The sequence below is a fragment of the Lepidochelys kempii genome, chromosome 11 (assembly GCF_965140265.1).
Source record: "Lepidochelys kempii isolate rLepKem1 chromosome 11, rLepKem1.hap2, whole genome shotgun sequence".
In the NCBI taxonomy this organism is placed as follows: Eukaryota; Metazoa; Chordata; order Testudines; family Cheloniidae; genus Lepidochelys; species Lepidochelys kempii.
The window spans coordinates 2,475,758-2,492,041 of record NC_133266.1 but is presented as its reverse complement, the minus strand read 5'-3'; the positions used below and the strand labels follow the sequence as shown (position 1 = coordinate 2,492,041).

At 60.2% G+C, this 16,284-nt stretch overlaps 1 protein-coding gene across 1 annotated transcript in view; it reads right to left on the bottom strand.

The window, feature by feature from the left end:
- Positions 1-5,640: 5,640 nt before the first annotated feature.
- The window catches only part of LOC140895396 (probable hydrolase PNKD), a 32,785-nt gene continuing 22,141 nt past the window's right edge, over positions 5,641-16,284 (bottom strand). The window contains exons 5-9 of the mRNA XM_073304943.1: positions 13,794-13,886; positions 13,206-13,369; positions 12,236-12,322; positions 10,629-10,744; positions 5,641-9,561 (exon numbers count right to left, since the gene is read on the bottom strand). Coding sequence (XP_073161044.1) covers positions 9,388-9,561; positions 10,629-10,744; positions 12,236-12,322; positions 13,206-13,369; positions 13,794-13,886 — 634 coding nt within the window. The 3' untranslated portion in view covers positions 5,641-9,387. The remainder of the gene's footprint in view (positions 9,562-10,628; positions 10,745-12,235; positions 12,323-13,205; positions 13,370-13,793; positions 13,887-16,284) is intronic.

Sequence of the window (16,284 nt, the reverse complement as noted above, 5' to 3'; positions counted from 1 at the left end):
CTAGATGGACCATTGGTCTGACCCAGTCTGGCCGTTCTTATATTCTTAGGCCCAGTTATTTGTGGTTCCCAATTCCTTATTCAAAGGCCAAAATCTTTTAAAAAAATTCCAATAAGGCCCTGGGCTTTGACTGGCTCTGTGTGACGAAGCACTTCCAGGGGCTCCTGACTGACACGTCCCTGCCTCCACGACACCATTAACCAGAGACAAGGACCTGCCCCTCCCAACACTGAAGCTTTCATTTCTGGCCCAAACTCCGCTGAGTCTCATACCCACATTTCTACTGGGCATTTTCTTTGTTAGTAACCCTACAATAGACAGGGATAAAGCACCAGGCAGCCAATGTGTTGCCTTGCCATGGCCCAGCTACTTTAGAACAGCCTAATGGTGGCAGAGATGTGTCGGGGGTGGGGGGGGAACCTGAAAAATATTTTGTCACATACTCCAGCTCTTTATTCAGCTAGTTAATTAACAAATAATTACTAATTTGATTGAATTTTATAATAATCATGTTCATTTTGGTGAAATTACTACAAATTTAATCTTACATGGAGGACATGAAAAAATAAAAAAGGATTGTTGGCCTTTGAATAAAGAATGGGGACCTGTGGATAAAGCACTGGGACCAGCTTCAGCCTGTGGGACACACCAGGGAGACAGAGAGCGGCCTCAGTCATCCTGGCAGAGCCGGTGCTAAAGAGGCTGCAGGGAGAGGGAAGCGTCACAAGGGGGAAGCTGCTCCCCATGAATTGTAAGGAGGGACCCACACAACAGATTCAGAGATTCCAGGCCAGCAGGAACTGTTGGGTTCCTCTCATCTGATCTCCTGCATAGCAGAGGCCAGAGACCTGTCCCCAGATCATTCCTTCAGAACTAGGACATGTTTGAAAAAACATCCCATCTTGATTTTAAAACTGCCAGTGATGGAGAATCTGCCATGCCCCTTAGTGAATTGTTCCGATGGTTAATTATGCTCACTGTTAAAAATTTACACCTTATTTTCAGTCTGAATTTGTCTAGCTTCAACTTCCAGCCATTGGATCATGTTAGCCAGTGGTTCTTAACCTTTACTGCAGCCTGCACCCCTTTGGTTCTCAAAATATGTTCTTGCCCCCCTTAACAAAAATCGTTGGGAGTAGGTCAGTTCTTTAAACCTAGATATATTTTTTGTTTGTATATTTCAGGAATCATGTATCATGTTAATAAAGACATAGGTCTGATGAACCAAAATAGTTGTACTTACGTGCCTGTACTTAATTTGTTTCAGAGTAACAGCCGTGTTAGTCTGTATTCGCAAAAAGAACAGGAGGACTTGTAGCACCTTAGAGACTAACCAATTGATTTGAGCATGAGCTTTCGTGAGCTGCATCCGATGAAGTGAGCTGTAGCTCACGAAAGCTCATGCTCAAATAAATTGGTTAGTCTCTAAGGTGCCACAAGTCCTCCTGTTCTTTTTACTTAATTTGTGTTTTCGATGATTTACCTTCTAAAAAAATCTGGCCTGTCTCGCACCCCCAGAAAGGGCATCTCACACCCGCAGGGAGTGCGTGCACCCCAGGTTAAGAACCAGTGTTAGACCTTCCTCTGCTCAATGGGAGAGCCCACTGTCAAGTATTTGTTCCCCCTATAGGTACTTTTAGACTGTGATCAAGGCACCGCTTAACCTTCCCTTTGTTCAGCTACACAGATTGGTCCCTTGGAGTCTCTCACTCTAAGGCAGGTTTTCCAGTCCTTTAAATCTATTTCCCCATGGTAAGTATCCTCACACCTTCTTGTCAACTGTCTAAATGGGCCACCTTGATTATCACTACAAAAGTTTTTTTTCTCCTGCTGATAATAGCTCATCTTAATTAATTAGCCTCTTACAGTTTGTATGGCAACTTCCACCTTCTCTGTATGTATATATCTTCTTACTGTATGTTCCATTCAATGCATCCAATGAAGTGGGCTGTAGCCCACGAAAGCTTATGCTCTAATAAATTTGTTAGTCTCTAACGTACCACAGGTCCTCCTGTTCTTTTTGCGGATACAGACTAACATGGCTGCTACTCTGAAACTAGTCCTTTAAATGATTCTCGTGGCTCTTCTCTGACCCCTCTCATATTTATCTACATCCTTCTGGAACTGCGGACCCCAGAATTGGACACAGGATTCCAACAGCAGTCGCACCAGTACCAAATCCACCTTTCTCCTACTCGCGCTTCCCAGTTATCCATCCCAGGCTCGCATTTGGCCCCTTGGCAACAGCATTGCATTGGGAGCTCGTGTTCAGCTGATGATCCACCATGACACCCCCACCCCCCCAAGTCCTCTTCAGTCTCTGCTTCCCAGGATCGAGCCGCCATCCTGTACGTCTGGCTGCATCCTTTGTTCCTCAATGGATACGTTGCATCAACCCCGCCCACCAGCCACCTTTCTTCCACGGCACAGTGCTCTAGATCCTTTCAGCCCCCTTACGCCAAGCATGCTCTAGGCCCCTGCAAGGGCCTTACCCTTAGGGAGAATCCACTGGGAGACCTAGACTCCTTCCCCAGCTCGCAGGGCAATGACTCCCCTTTGCAAGAGAGAGAGCCAGTCAGGTGGGGAGCTTAACGGGGGGAGTTGCTTCTTCAGCACCATTAAAAACAAAACCACATTTCCACGATGCCGCAGCTACGCTGTAAACAGCTGACCAGAGACGTGAGGGCGACGCTAGAGAGGCCTGGGCTGATCAGTACTGGGACGGGAGACTCCCAGGGGAAAACCCACGGTACATGGCAGCGAATGAGACCTGTGAGTCAGCAGAGGGCGCTCTCCTCCCCACGTCCGTGCCGATTCTAATACCCCAGCCTGGTACCGGGGGGGATGTGTGGGGCTGAACAGGGGGCACACTCCCCACTGAGCGTGTGCGGACCCCAAGCAGGGCGCTAGGGGGCGCTGTGCTGATGGACTTGCGCCGCTTTCGGCGGAGACAAGCCCAACGCCTCCTCCCGCAAAGGCGCGGCAGGCGGCCAAGTCGATGGTTCAAAGTTTACCCCAGCTGGGGTGATGCCTGGCAGAGCCAATTTGGAGGCCTCTGCCTCCGCTCTTCCCCGAGATCCCCACCTCGCCCAGAGCTGAGGAACAGCAGCCTTGCGACTTCCGAGAACCCCCGACACCGGGGAATAGGTGGGTCGGCTGCTGCCCCCTCGGCCCCACCCTCACCTCCAAATCCATGCGAGACGCTGCTGTCGAAACCCCCTTTCTCGCTGCTCCCCCTTCTCCATCGCATCAGCGACAACTTGCTGCCTCTCCGAGGCCCTGCCTGACGGTCCCCTGCCACACCCCTCAGCTTCATTACCCTGGTGCTTCTGCTGTGCCATCCATACCAGCCTCGAGTGCCCCCTTGTCCTCTTCTCCCATGAGCTCTCCCAAGCGGCCCCTTGTCCACGGCACGAACTCCACCCCCCAAGTCAGACAGCCGCAGCCTTCTCCGCCAAAGCCCCCGAGCCTCACGGCGGCCACGACAGCCCCAGAGCCTTGGCAGCTGGTCCTGGCGAGGCAGGTGATCTCCGCTGTCCAGTCTACACACCCCTAGTCCCATCCCATTTCCTCCTTTGCATCATCCCCGCTGTCTAGTCACTACCGAGGCCTGGGCACACGCTCGCCTTCGGGCAGGTCTCTACCTGCCGGCGTTTAAACAACACCACAACCAAGGTTGTGCCAAAGGGCTGGGTCCCCCACACCGGGTTAACCGGGAGAGGCAGCTCTGTGGGGTCAGATCCGCCGGTTTGGTGGGGATGGGGCCCCCAGACACACTTGGGATTGACGATACGCGCTCCGCAGCTCTGTGCGGGTGGCTGCAGGGCAAAGGGCAGACGCCCAGAGACGGACCCCTGGGAGTGGAGGCGGGAACAGCTAACCCCGTATCTCTAGCCCCACTGGTTCCCGGCAGGGAGTTGTCTGGACAGGAACCAGGGGCCATTTACCTGGCCAAGTTTCCCTGCTGATGGAATTTCACGCCAGTTAAAGGGGCTGGAAGGCGACGGTCGCGGGTCCACAGCACAGATCCAGCGAGGCCGGCAGTGGGGACAGTTTCCCTCAGCCCCCGGGGGAGGCCAGTCTGCCTGGCTCAGTCATGGCCCTGGCTCTCTCCCCTGAGCAGAGCACTAGCCGCCCACCCCCCAAGTCCCATTGATGCTAACGGGCAATGCAGGTGCTCACTCCGCCGGAACACAGGCCAAAGGGGCCAGCTGGAGCCCACCCCCCCTTCCAGCCTGGGGGACCAAGGGGCACTGGAGGCCACCAAGAATCACCAGCCCACCACAACCATCCCCCCCCAGCCCCCACCCTGTCGCTGGCTGCCTCCAGGGCTTGTGTAGCCTCCTCACCGTCCTGCACAAATCTGCCCTGGCCTGCAGCTCACCTCTGGGCGTTGTGCCCCTCCGCTCCGCGCCCGCTGTGATCTGCCAGCTGGAGATCCCTCCCACCTCTCCTGGTCCCCTCCCACCCTGCACCCTCAGTCCCTGGGGGTCTGCCCCCCTTACACTGAGATCCCGCCCTGCCCCACACCAGGGGGAGAGAGAATGCTGAAGACCCCATGCTAACCCCTGCCCTGCAGCCCAGCTGGCTTGGTTAGCTCATGAAGGAGCCCGTCCATTGAGAACATCGATGACAGGCACCGGGAAGGAGTTTTCCCATCGGGCATTGGCAGGGGGCTGCGGGGGTGAAGGACTCCCTTCCCCTGGATATCGGCTCCCTGTAGAGAGACAGCCCATTTCACACACACACACCTGCCTCAGAAAACGGGCCTGGCTTATCCCCAGGGACAGGCCAGAGGCCAGTCAAGGCTAGCGAAGTTGCATGAAGGTTGGGAAGAGTGAGTAGGACATTGCACTACTGACCCCAATCTGGAAGATGCAGCAACCCCTTGGTTACAGGATCGGAGGGGCAGGGGCCTCATTAAAGGACCCTGGAGAATGGGCTTTGCCCGTGTTTCTCCTATTTCTCATTCCATCAACGAATGCAGCTTCTGGGGCAGAGGGAGGGAAGCGGGGAGTGGAGTGTAAAGGCTTAAGCTCACCTTTTCTCTGTGGAGCCCAGGGATCGGCCCCTGCTGCAGGTCACCAGTGAAGCGAATTTGCTGGCCTCAGACTGGGCACACAGGAAAACCAGATGGGATCCGATGGGGATGAAGCCCAGAGGGGTCTAGAAGATACTCTGCATCCCATAGCCTAGCCCAGAGCATGGCTTGAGCCACTCTACAGAATTCGAGAGCGTGGGCTGGAATTCTCTGCTCAGTTCTGAGGTTGGTTCAGTAACCTAGAAAGTGGCTCTTCCTCTGTTCAACTTGATGGGATCATCCCAACGGGGAGTCTGTCCATATGACACCCCCTCCCCCTCCACACACACACTCCACTTCAGCATGACTGGCAGCCTCACGTCGGGAGGGGCAGATGAGAGTAACGGGGATGCCCCAGGACTGAGTGGGTCTGCGGCCCAGGAGCAAGGCTGTGACCCTAACAGCAGGCGCAGGCTGGGGGCTGGCACGGAGACGCATTGGCACAGCGGTGCTGGGGGGTGTCCCAGTCCGTGCCTGCCTTACGCCGGTGCTATTACTCCCTTGCTGTCATGAGCACAAAGTTCCCTGTGTCTTGACAGGCCAATCGCACGAAACAACAGTAAAACTGAAGGGTTGCTTTACTGGCATTTTTACAATCCACAGCGAACACTGAACACTGGATACAAGAGGCGTCACAATCCCAGCCCATCTCCGAGCGCCGGGAGCAAAGGGGGTCAGCTGAAACCTGCCTCCTGACCTACTCCACACCCGCTGTCTCCAGGGCTGCCTGGCTCAGCTAAGCCTCACAGTTTGGAATCGTTAGTGGCGATCTATTTCCAAGCGTAAGAGAAAGGGAGGGGGGGAAAAAAACAGACTGAATAAATCCTGACCTAGTGTATCATCTCTAACACTGTGCTTCTGCGGCGCTGCCCAGCCCACAGGGAGCCCCACAACCACTGTCAGGAGGTAGCTGCCCTATTTCACGGATGGGGAAACTGAGGCACAAAGTGCTGCGACCTGTCCAAGGTCACCCAGCAAGACCTGGGAAAGGAACCCCACTGTCCTGTCCTCTGGCCACTAGACCATGTTTCCCTCCCCGATGTGGCTGCATTTTTATCAAGGGAGTGTCGATAACAATATAAACCCCAAGAGCAAAGGTAGAGTCACCAGAACCCAATGGAGAAACCCACATCCTGACCCAGCTCCGCTTAGTGCTTACAGAGCGTAGGGCTTTTACGTCTCCAAAACCCTTCACACGGAGTCATGAACTCGTGACTTCCCTGGGAGACTGGGAAGTAGGATCATGATTTCAGCGGTGGGGAAAACTGAGGTACCGAAGTGGGAAGTGACTAGCTCTACAGGGAATCAATGGTAAAGCCAGGAATAGAACCCAGGAGTCTTGACTCCCAGTCCCTCAACCCCCTCCTCTAACTACTAGACCCCAGAGCCAGGAATAGAACCCAGAGAATGGGTTGGAAGGGACCTCAGGAGGTCATCTAGTCCAACCCCCTGCTCAAAGCAGGACCAGTCCCCAATTTTTGCCCCAGATCCCTAAATGACCCCCTCAAGGATTGAACTCACAACCCTGGGTTTAGCAGGCCAATGCTCAAACCACTGAGCTATCCCTCCTGGCTCTCTGTCCTCCACTCACCTGACTTAGCTACCTCCCCACTTGCAGACAGGGAGAGTGAGCTATTGGTAACATCTGACATTAATGAGAACCTCCAAGCCCCGAAACGTCCTGTCCCCTCACCCGCTGGCGTTGCCCCTCCAGCCCCTACGATGTGGCTTTTCAAATAACCAGGTCAGTTCAATGCACTAAATCCACCTTAAACTCCCCTTTTCCAGCCCCTCTCCAGAGAAACACCCCTGCAATCCACCAACCTCCATCATGCGCTGCACACTTAAAAGCATGTGTCTGCAAACATTTATCCCCCACTGCAGCCTCCATGGGGACAAAGTTGTTTATAACTAGGCCCTGGGCCTGTCTATCCAAATGCTAAGCGGGGGGTGCTCTTTGTCCCCTGGATGACGGGTGAATTCACCCCCACTTGTTGAACACCGCCCGTTCTCTCCTAATACAAAATCCTTGTGCATCCTCTTATACATTGCGTTCATTGAAAGTGAAGGGCAGCAAATGTAACCCGGTGCATTGTGCGAAAAAGTATTTCCTTTGATCTATGTAGCCAGTGGAACTCATTGCCACAGGACAGCATCGAGACCTAGAGCTTTCCAGGATTCAATACAGGGTCAGACATTTATACGGATAAGAACATTGCAGGTTAGATTTCCTTGGTTCTTTTCTGGCCCTTCCCCCCTGAAGAGGTTTGGTTTACTAGATGGATCCCTTTTTGGGGTCCATCGTAAACAAGGGGACCATGGAGGCCTGGCCCCACTGAAGCCAATGATAACAGATTCCAATGGGCCCACAATTTCACCCGAAGCAAGCATCCACACTAGTTTCCACTCTGGTTGCCCAAGCCCGGTATCCTGTCTCTAACAGTCACCAGGACCAGCTGCTTCAGAAAAAGGAAGAACTCCCCCAGTGGAAAATTTGGGGACAATGTGTGCTTGGAGGAAGTTTCCCCTAACCCCGGCAGTTTGAGGTTAGCTCATGGCCTGAGAGACCCAGCATTGTGCCCCACCCCGTGTAATTGTGGCTATTCTCAGCCCCAGGAATGGCTGACCCTTGGCCATCCACCCTGCTAAGCTCTTGGTTTCACGGTGATCTCCTGGCAGCAAATTTCACAGGTTAGTTTCCTTACAGGGGTTTTAAAATTCACTGCCTTTGCAATGGGGCTGGACACCCCTGCATTCTCGTCTTCCGAGAAGGGCAAATGGGTGCAGTCAGGGGGAGGAAGCAGGCTGGGTCTCATGGCCCTAAATGGATTCACCATCACAAGTTCGATCAAAATGCAAAACCCTCAACGGGCGAGGGTTTGAAGTTTCCCAGGGAACGTTTCACACCCGGCCCTGGTTTAAAGCCACTGGGGCCTGCAGGCTGGGTTCGAATGCAAGGCAGGTTTCTTGCTCCCTCAGCTGGGGCTGCTAAGGAGGCAGGCTGCTCTGCCCCAGGGGTTTGGCGTGGTTCCGAAGGGGCCCCCGTGGGCTCTGAAGGGAGGGGTGTGTTTCTCCCAGCCCCCAACGACCTCCAGAACAAAGGGGGCAGGCGTAGAACCATCACCAGGCTGGCGAGCTGTGCTATATACTCACAGGATCCTTGTGCTTGGACTGGGGACCAGAAAATCCTTTAGGACGTAACCCCCAAAACACAGACACACTCCACCCCCCTCCACACACACACACTCCCCACACCCCAGTTGCATGGAGCAGGTCTTGCTTCAATCGGGGAACCACCACCACCAAAGTTAACACACAGACCTGAAGGGAAGCCACCAGCCGGCCGGGGGGGCAGGCCAACGGCACAGCTTCATCCTTGATCCCTGCCAGCACGGCTGCGCCCGTCCCCGTGCTGCAGGGAGAAGGCGGCTGCCAGGAACGTTCAGCGCCGGGGGGGGGGGGGGGGGGGGTTTCCGTCCAATATCAGAGCTGGAGTCCGTGCAGCAGCGCCCCCGGCTGGTGCTTTTGTCGTGGTTCATCCTGGTCTCTCCCAGCCAGCGGGCGGGGGCGGGCGTGTGCTCACGGAGGAGTCAGCGGGGCCCCAAAAGCGGGGCCGGCTGGGACAGGACGCAGAGGAGATAACCGACAGACCAGTCGCGGCGCTGTCCCCGATGCCGCCTCGGGCAGCGCCCCTCCCCACACGCTGGGCTGCCCAGCTTGGCTCGGGACCGGGCACTGCGTGAGGGATCTGCATTTCCTCAGGCTGCGAGCCTGTACTGAAGAGACCATGTGCACTTCACGGGCTAACCCCTGGGCCTGCACTTCCACCAGCCACAATCCGGTCCCCCAGAGAAACAAAGTCACAGCCCTGCTCCCTGGAAAAGCTTTCCCGGGCACCCTTGCCAACGGCCCGCCCCCGCCCCCTAGCTATTCATCCCCAGCAGCCAGCGGCAATCAGAGGTCAGCAGCATGCTGGCACCATGTGGAGTCAGACGCCTCCTGGGGGTGGGTTGGGGGGGGGGGGTGTCATCCTGGATTTTACCACCTGCCCCCCATTCTTCTGTCCACCAGCAAGGATCCACTTTGTCTGGAGACGAGCCCTCTTGAGACAGCAGGGCGGGGGGGGATGCCAGCTGAACCCGCCTTTATCCACAGGGAGGAGGCGTTCCCGGCTCACGAACCCGCCCCATCGCCCTGAGGGGGTGAGACCCTTTCCCAGCCAGACACTCCCCACCCCAACAGGGAAGGTCACACGCCTTCGGGAGGCTGCTCATGGGGCAGAGCCCTCCCGTCGCCCTGCCAGGGGGCTAGTTGGCCTTGTAGACGTCCTTGCGGCACCGCACCTCCTTCAGCACCCGCGCCCGGAAGCTGTCCCAGTCCTCGCCACTCAGCCGCTGCAGCCCCAGGGCCCGGTGCAGCTCCCGGCAGTGGGTCCGCAGGAACGGGTTGTATTCCTTCTCCTCGCCGATGGTGGAGGGGCACTGGGGCGGGGAGAGACGGGGACAGGTCAGCACACGTACAGCGGACCGCGGCCTCTGACGCGCCCCGCGCAGAGCTGCAGCCCGTTGAGACTCCAGATCCCAGCATGAAAGAGGCAACGCACACTGCATGGCATAATCCCCAGAAGGGGCACCGAGCCTGCAGCCTGTTTGCATCCAAAATCCGTAACTTCTCCAGCTCCTTTTACCTAGAGACCGGCTCCTATAAACCAATTTCAAAGCTATTTCCCTTTACTATTTGGATTGTCGTAACCCCAGCACTCCATTGTGCCAGGGGCTGTATAAACACAAGAGATTACTCAAATGCGGCTGCCTCTGCGGTGGGGTGTGGCAGCCGTATATAACAGCAACAGCAGCAAGCTCCAGCGGGGTTAGGATGGGAAGCCAAGACAGACCCCAAGTGCAGATGAAACCCTGCGAGGCGAATTTAGGAAGGTGGAATGGAATTACTCGGACTATCTGCCCTTAACAGTGGCCCCAATAGGGTCAAGACACATTAATGGGGTACAGGGAGGGTGTTTAGGGGTGCAGAGGGAGTGGACACTGCTGTGGCCTGTGCCCTATGGGTTATGGCTATCCAGCGAGCTGCAGATGCATGGGGAGCAGCTTGGGGGTGGGGGGCCTTCAGTGAATGAGGCAGGGACCATGGGGGCAAAGGGACCTGGCCCCTGCTTGCCAAGCATAACCCTTCGAATGCTGGATTTTGCAGGCTGCCGGCCGCATGGTGACAGATTAATATAGTGCAACATACAGCCGACCCCAGACAGCCATTCTCCTGGCCTTGCCCCAGCACCTGATTCCCTTTGGGTTCCTGCGGGGCGGGTGTGAATTCAAACCAGCCTGTGCCCCCCGCCCCCTGCCGCCAGGCTAGGAAGCAGCTGGATCCGAGCAGCAGGGGAAGCGGCACCAGCTTCCGGCCAGGTGTTTCCCAGCCCCGGCGCAGGGAGAGAGAGGGGGGGGGGAAGAGCCAGGAAAGCGAACCGGGCCCCGCGCGAGGGGCACCTGCACCGGATGCCAAGGCCCGGGCGCACTCCCCCACCGGCACTCACCGTGCTCCTCTTCTCCAGCCGCTGCTGATTCACCCACTGCAGCTTCTGCTCCAGCACGGGGTTCTCCAGCTCCAGCAGGCTGGCAAACGTCAGGCAGTCCAGGGCATATTCGTGTCCTTGGGGAGCAGAGAGGGCAGTGAACCGGGGGGAGGGGGCTGGCCCGGGCTGGGGCTCCGGTTAAGAGCACGGACTGGCGAGCCAAGCACCCAGCAGGGAGCCAGGCGACCTGGGTTCTATTCCCGCCTGTGCCGGCCCCTCGCCGGGCTTCTGCCTTATGGGACCATCACCTGCTGCCCTCCAGGGTGGCTGGGTGGGGCAGGCAAAGGGCCAGCAGATCGGCTAGAGACGGGTGAGGGGCACGGAGCCAAGGAAACCAGAGCTCTGGACAGAGCAGGAAGGTCAGAAGCAGCCACGATGCCCCTCAACCCAAGTTCCCTCTACGCTGTGTGGCCAGGCAGCTGCCTATTGAGCCCCGCGCAGGGGCTCGGGTCAGCGACAGGGAGAGGAGCCTCTCCCCACCAGCCCCGCCATGGTCCTGCCCCGGACTTGCCAGGACCAGGGGAGAGGAGCCCCACCCTGGGCTCGGGCCAGGCCTGCTGGAGCTGGTGTGCCCAGGGGGAGACACCCCTCCCCCAGCCCCAAGCTGCTGCTGCAAGAGAGGGCTGGGGGGGAGTCTTCTCTCCCCACCACAGCCCAGGGCAGCCTGCACCCCACACCCGTCATCCCTGGTCCCACCCCAGAGCCTGCACCCCAGCCTCGAGCCCCCACCCGCACCCCAAACCCCCATCCCAGAGCCTTCACCCCGAGCTGGAGCCCCTCACCCCGCGCACCCCAACCCTCTGTCCCAGCCCTGAGCCCCCTCCCACACCCCAAACCCTTCATCCCCAGTCTCACCCCAGAGCCCGCATCCCCCCCGCAGCCCAACCCTCTGCCCCTGCCCTGAGCCCCCTCCCATACCCCAAACCCCTCATCCCCAGTCCCACACCAGAGCCTGCATCCCCCCCATACCCCAACCCTCTGCCCCTGCCCTGAGCCCCCTCCCACACCCCAAACCCCTCATCCCCAGTCCCACCCCAGAGCCCGCATCCTACCCCAGCCTATGCCTTTTGTTATGTGCACTGATATGGAGGTGATGTGTCACATTCACTCCGCACATGGACGTAAGAAACGCGCGGGAACGCTGCCCTCAATCCCACCCAGCAGCAGCCCGCCCGGTTCTGCCCCAGCCTCGCCCCCAACCTGCCCCTCGGCCGTGGACGGATACCAGGCTCACGGATGAGACCCCCGGCCGTGCTTTGGCGCCAAGTGGGCCCAGGCCCAGGAGCGGGGACTCCTTCCCCTCCTTGCAGGCCTAGGTCAGCGCCGCAGGCTGCCCTGCGCCCCCCTCCCCGGCGCTTTGCCGATGCAGCCGAGCGGGGACCCTCACCTGGTGCAGCGACCCCTCACCCTCGTCTCCCACAGCGGCCAGGCTGCACTCCTGCCCCTGCAGCGCGGCCCCTGTGCAGCGGGACACGGAGATCGGGGGATTCCCCCGGCCTCTGCTCCCCCCCCGTTCCCTGCCCCACAAACCCCACCCTCGAGCCTGCTGCCTGGCAGGGGGCGCTCACCTGGCCAGAGCAGCGTGTCCTCTGCCAGGTCCGCAGCTGTGTCCAGAGAGGTCAGCATGGTTTCCGGCGTCCCCTCGAATATCCGCCCTGCAAGACCGGGGGACCACATGTTACCGGGGAGGGGATGGTGGTCCCCACACACCGCAGGGCTCCGTTCCCTATTCTGCCCCAGCCTCGCCCCCAACCTGCCCCTCGGCCGTGGACGGATACCAGGCTCACGGATGAGACCCCGGCCGTGCTTTGGCGCCAACTGGGCCCAGGCCCAGAAGCGGGGACTCCTTCCCCTCCTTGCAGGTCTAGGTCAGACCCAACCTGGGTCGCAGGCCAAGGGCCAACCCCCTCCCCCCATGAGGAGCTGTTTCGCTTGCCCCCTCTCTCACGTGGGGTGTTTACAACCCAGGCCCCACGGCAGGGTCTTGCAGCCCCCACCCACCACCATGCCAGCAGTGCCCGAACTCCACAGGCCGCCCCACCCCCTCTCACACCTTGCTCCGCAAAGCGTCTGTGAGCGGCCCCAGCCCCCAGAGGATAATGGACTCTCTACTGCTGCTGCGGAGGGGGAGCGCCCCCCCCCCGAGATCCAGGGGCAGAGACAGGAGCTTCTAGAGCCAGAGGACCTAAGTTTCGCCCCCGATGCTGCCAACGGGGCGCAGACCCCACTGTCCCCAGAGTGGCGTGGGGCAGAGGGAGGTCGGGGGGAAGGAACCAAAGAGCAACTGAGGGCTGGTTAGTGGGGCTGTTAGTCCCTGACAAAAAACAATGCCCCGGCCCCTCCTTTCCCCCAACACTAAAATGCAGCCCCCTCTGGGGAGGAACAGGGAAGCTTAGGGAAGCCCGACCTCGTGCCAGCCACATCTTGTTCATCCTGAAGAGTGAAGGGAGGAAGCAGGTGGGCCCAACCCCCCGCAATGAGCTGTGCCTCCCCCCGCAGGGCAGTTACCATAGACAGAACCAAAGGAGCCCAGCTCACCGCAGCCCGAGAGGAAGAGGAGGTCTCCAGAGAAGAGGCAGGCCGGCCCCTCGAAGGGCTTCCCATCCAGCACGTAGACCATGTGCCCCACGGTGTGCCCCGGGGTGAAGAGAGCCTTGAAGCGCAGCTGTCCCACGGTGACGGTCTCCTTATCCGAGAGGGGGCTGCACGGGGGCAGGATAGGAGGCTGTTAGGGCCCTGGGAGGATGCTCTGGCAGGGTGTGGAAGCCAGATGGATTGCTCTGGACTCTGGGGCCAGGCTGATCCCCTGACCGGGGGATGCCCCCGGCCCGCCCTGCGGACAGGCCTCAGCCGCGAAGGCTAGGCCAGCAGTGACCATCCGTGCACTGGCCGCTGATCGGCCCACACGTGACATGAGTTTGGCAGGGCTCAGCCCAGCTCCCAGGGGACGCATGGCCCCGTCACCATCCCGAGGGGCAGACGCAGGAGAGAAGGCGGTGACGAAGCAGCGCTATGAAGACTGTGCTGCCCGCTCGCCCCGGAGGGTAGGGGAGGCCTGGGGTGGAGTCCCAGACCCTGTGGGCATGCGCCCCTCCAGTCCCCGGCCAGGGACCCAGCACCGCTTACTTGGTGAGCTCCGGGATGGCATCGCAGGCACTGCCATACACCCTGCAGGAGCTGTAACGCCGTCTCAGCACCATGTTCCCCCCGCTGTGATCCCTGCACGAGAGAGACTGTCAGCTCCCCCCGCCAGCCGAGCCCCCCGTCCCCCCGTGATCCCTGTGCGAGAGACTGTCAGCTCCCCCCGCCAGCCGAGCCCCCCGCTCCCCCTTGATCCCTGTGCGAGAGACTGTCAGCTCCCCCCGCCAGCCGAGCTCCCCCGTGATCCCTGCGCGAGAGACTGTCAGCTCCCCCCGCCAGCCGAGCCCCCCCGCTCCCCCGTGATCCCTGCACGAGAGACTGTCAGCTCCCCCCGCCAGCCGAGCTCCCCCGTGATCCCTGCGCGAGAGAGACTGTCAGCTCCCCCTGCCAGCCGAGCCCCCCAGCTCCCCCGTGATCCCTGCACGAGAGACTGTCAGCTCCCCCCGCCAGCCGAGCCCCCCCGCTCCCCCGTGATCCCTGCGCGAGAGAGACTGTCAGCTCCCCCCACCAGCCGAGCCCCCCCGCTCCCCCATGATCCCTGTGCGAGAGACTGTCAACTCCCCCCACCAGGCGCTCCTACCCCCAGCCGAGCCCCCCACCCTCACGCCCCCACCGCTGTGATCCCTACACGAGAGACTGTCAGCTCCCCCCACCACCCTGCCTGGAGTCCCCTCCCACACCCTGAACCCCTCATTTCTGGCCCCACCCCAGAACCCGCACCCCTCTCGCACCCCAACCCCCTGCCCCAGCCTGGAGCCCCCTCCCATACTCCAAACCTCTCGGCTCCCCCCCCCCCCAGCCCAGAGCTTCCTCCTGCACCCCTAGCCCCTCATCCCTGGCCCCACCCCAGAGCCCGCACCCCTCTCGCACCCCAACCCCCTGCCCCAGCCTGGAGCCCCCTCCCATACTCCAAATCTCTCGGCTCCCCCCCCCCAGCCCGGAGCTTCCTCCTGCACCCCTAGCCCCTCATCCCTGGCCCCACCCCAGAGCCCGCACCCCTCTCGCACCCCAACCCCCTGCCCCAGCCTGGAGCCCCCTCCTGCGGCCCAAACCCCTCATCCCCAGCCCCACCCCGGATGCTGCACCACCAGCCAGAGCCCTCCCACCCCCCGCACCCCAGCCCAGAGCCCCCTCCCACACTCTGAACCCCTCAGCCCCAGCACGGAGCCCCCTCCTGCACTCCAAATCCCTCACCCCACCCGCACCCCCTCATCCAGCCCGGTGGGAAGAGCGACAGAGAAAGGGGGGGATGGGGTGAATGGGGGCGGGGCCTCAGAGGAGGGGCGGGGCAAGGGGGGTAGTTTTTGTGCCTTCCCTTCCCCTCCCCCACCAGATGCTAAAACCCTCCCTGGCTTCCACTGGCACCCCAACTTTCTCCCACTGCTGACCAACCCCCCCATCCGTGCTACCTGGGGTGAGGACATCTACTCAGGGCCCCCCCCACCAGGCACAGGGCCCTGCCCCCCTCCTTTAACAGCCCATCCCCGTTCAGCCGCCCCAATTCCCAGGAGAACAGGGTGCTCCATGCTTTGGGGGGGAGACACCTCCCCACCCCCAGACAATCCCTGCTCGCTCCACTCTGTGAGGCTTCTCATTCGGAGGCCAGACTCCAGGCATCCCCAGCACGGACTCGCCCTGGCGTGTGGGTGGGTGGGGTGGAGGGCCACTGGGGGTGGGGTGGGGGGACATGAGGGCAGAACGGCAGGCCTCTTGGGACCCATCCTGCCCCCTCTGCCAGGGCACAATCATTCCCTGCAGGGCACCCCTCCCAGGCTCCCCTGCGCCCATCTGCAACCGCCCCAAACTCAGGGGGCCGTCCCCCTGGGCGATCACGCTCTCCTCTGCACACACTTACCCGCTTTTTCCGAGCTGCTCTGGCTCGGGGCCATCCCCTCGCATCCCCCATCCCCCCATATTCCCAGCCCCCACCCCTTATCCGGCCCAGCCACATGTGCTGGGGAGAGATAAGGCAGGGCACAGCCCACGCTAAACCGCTGCCTTTCAGGAAGCGAACGGGGCTTTTGCTACAGCCCCCCGCCCCCCCTCTGAGATCAAAGCCACCACAGTCCCTGGGGACAGCACTGGGGGCGGGGGCTAGGTCAGGGCCAACCCGGATCAGAGCCGAGTTCACGGAGGTGGCAGGGGGGTGAGAGGAGGGGCTGGGGGGTGCCCTTGTGGTGGCGGGGACAAGGGGAGCAGGTGGTTGAAATGAACCGGCCAGCGAGGATGGAAGCAGGGAGGGGAGTTCCAGGGTCCCTGGCCTAGGCTGGGTTAACCCAGCTGCACGGCTCACCCACCTGGGGGAGCCTGGAAGGGGGCAGGGAAAGGGGCCGGTGTTGGGAGGGGGCAAAAGGAAGGAAAGAAGCAACTGGTGAGAGACCCGTCTTCCCCCAGGGCTGGCACGGGGGCAGGATCGGCCAGGCCAGAGCCGATACTGCAGCCAAGCTACACGGTTCGGGGACCACGTCTCTTTAGC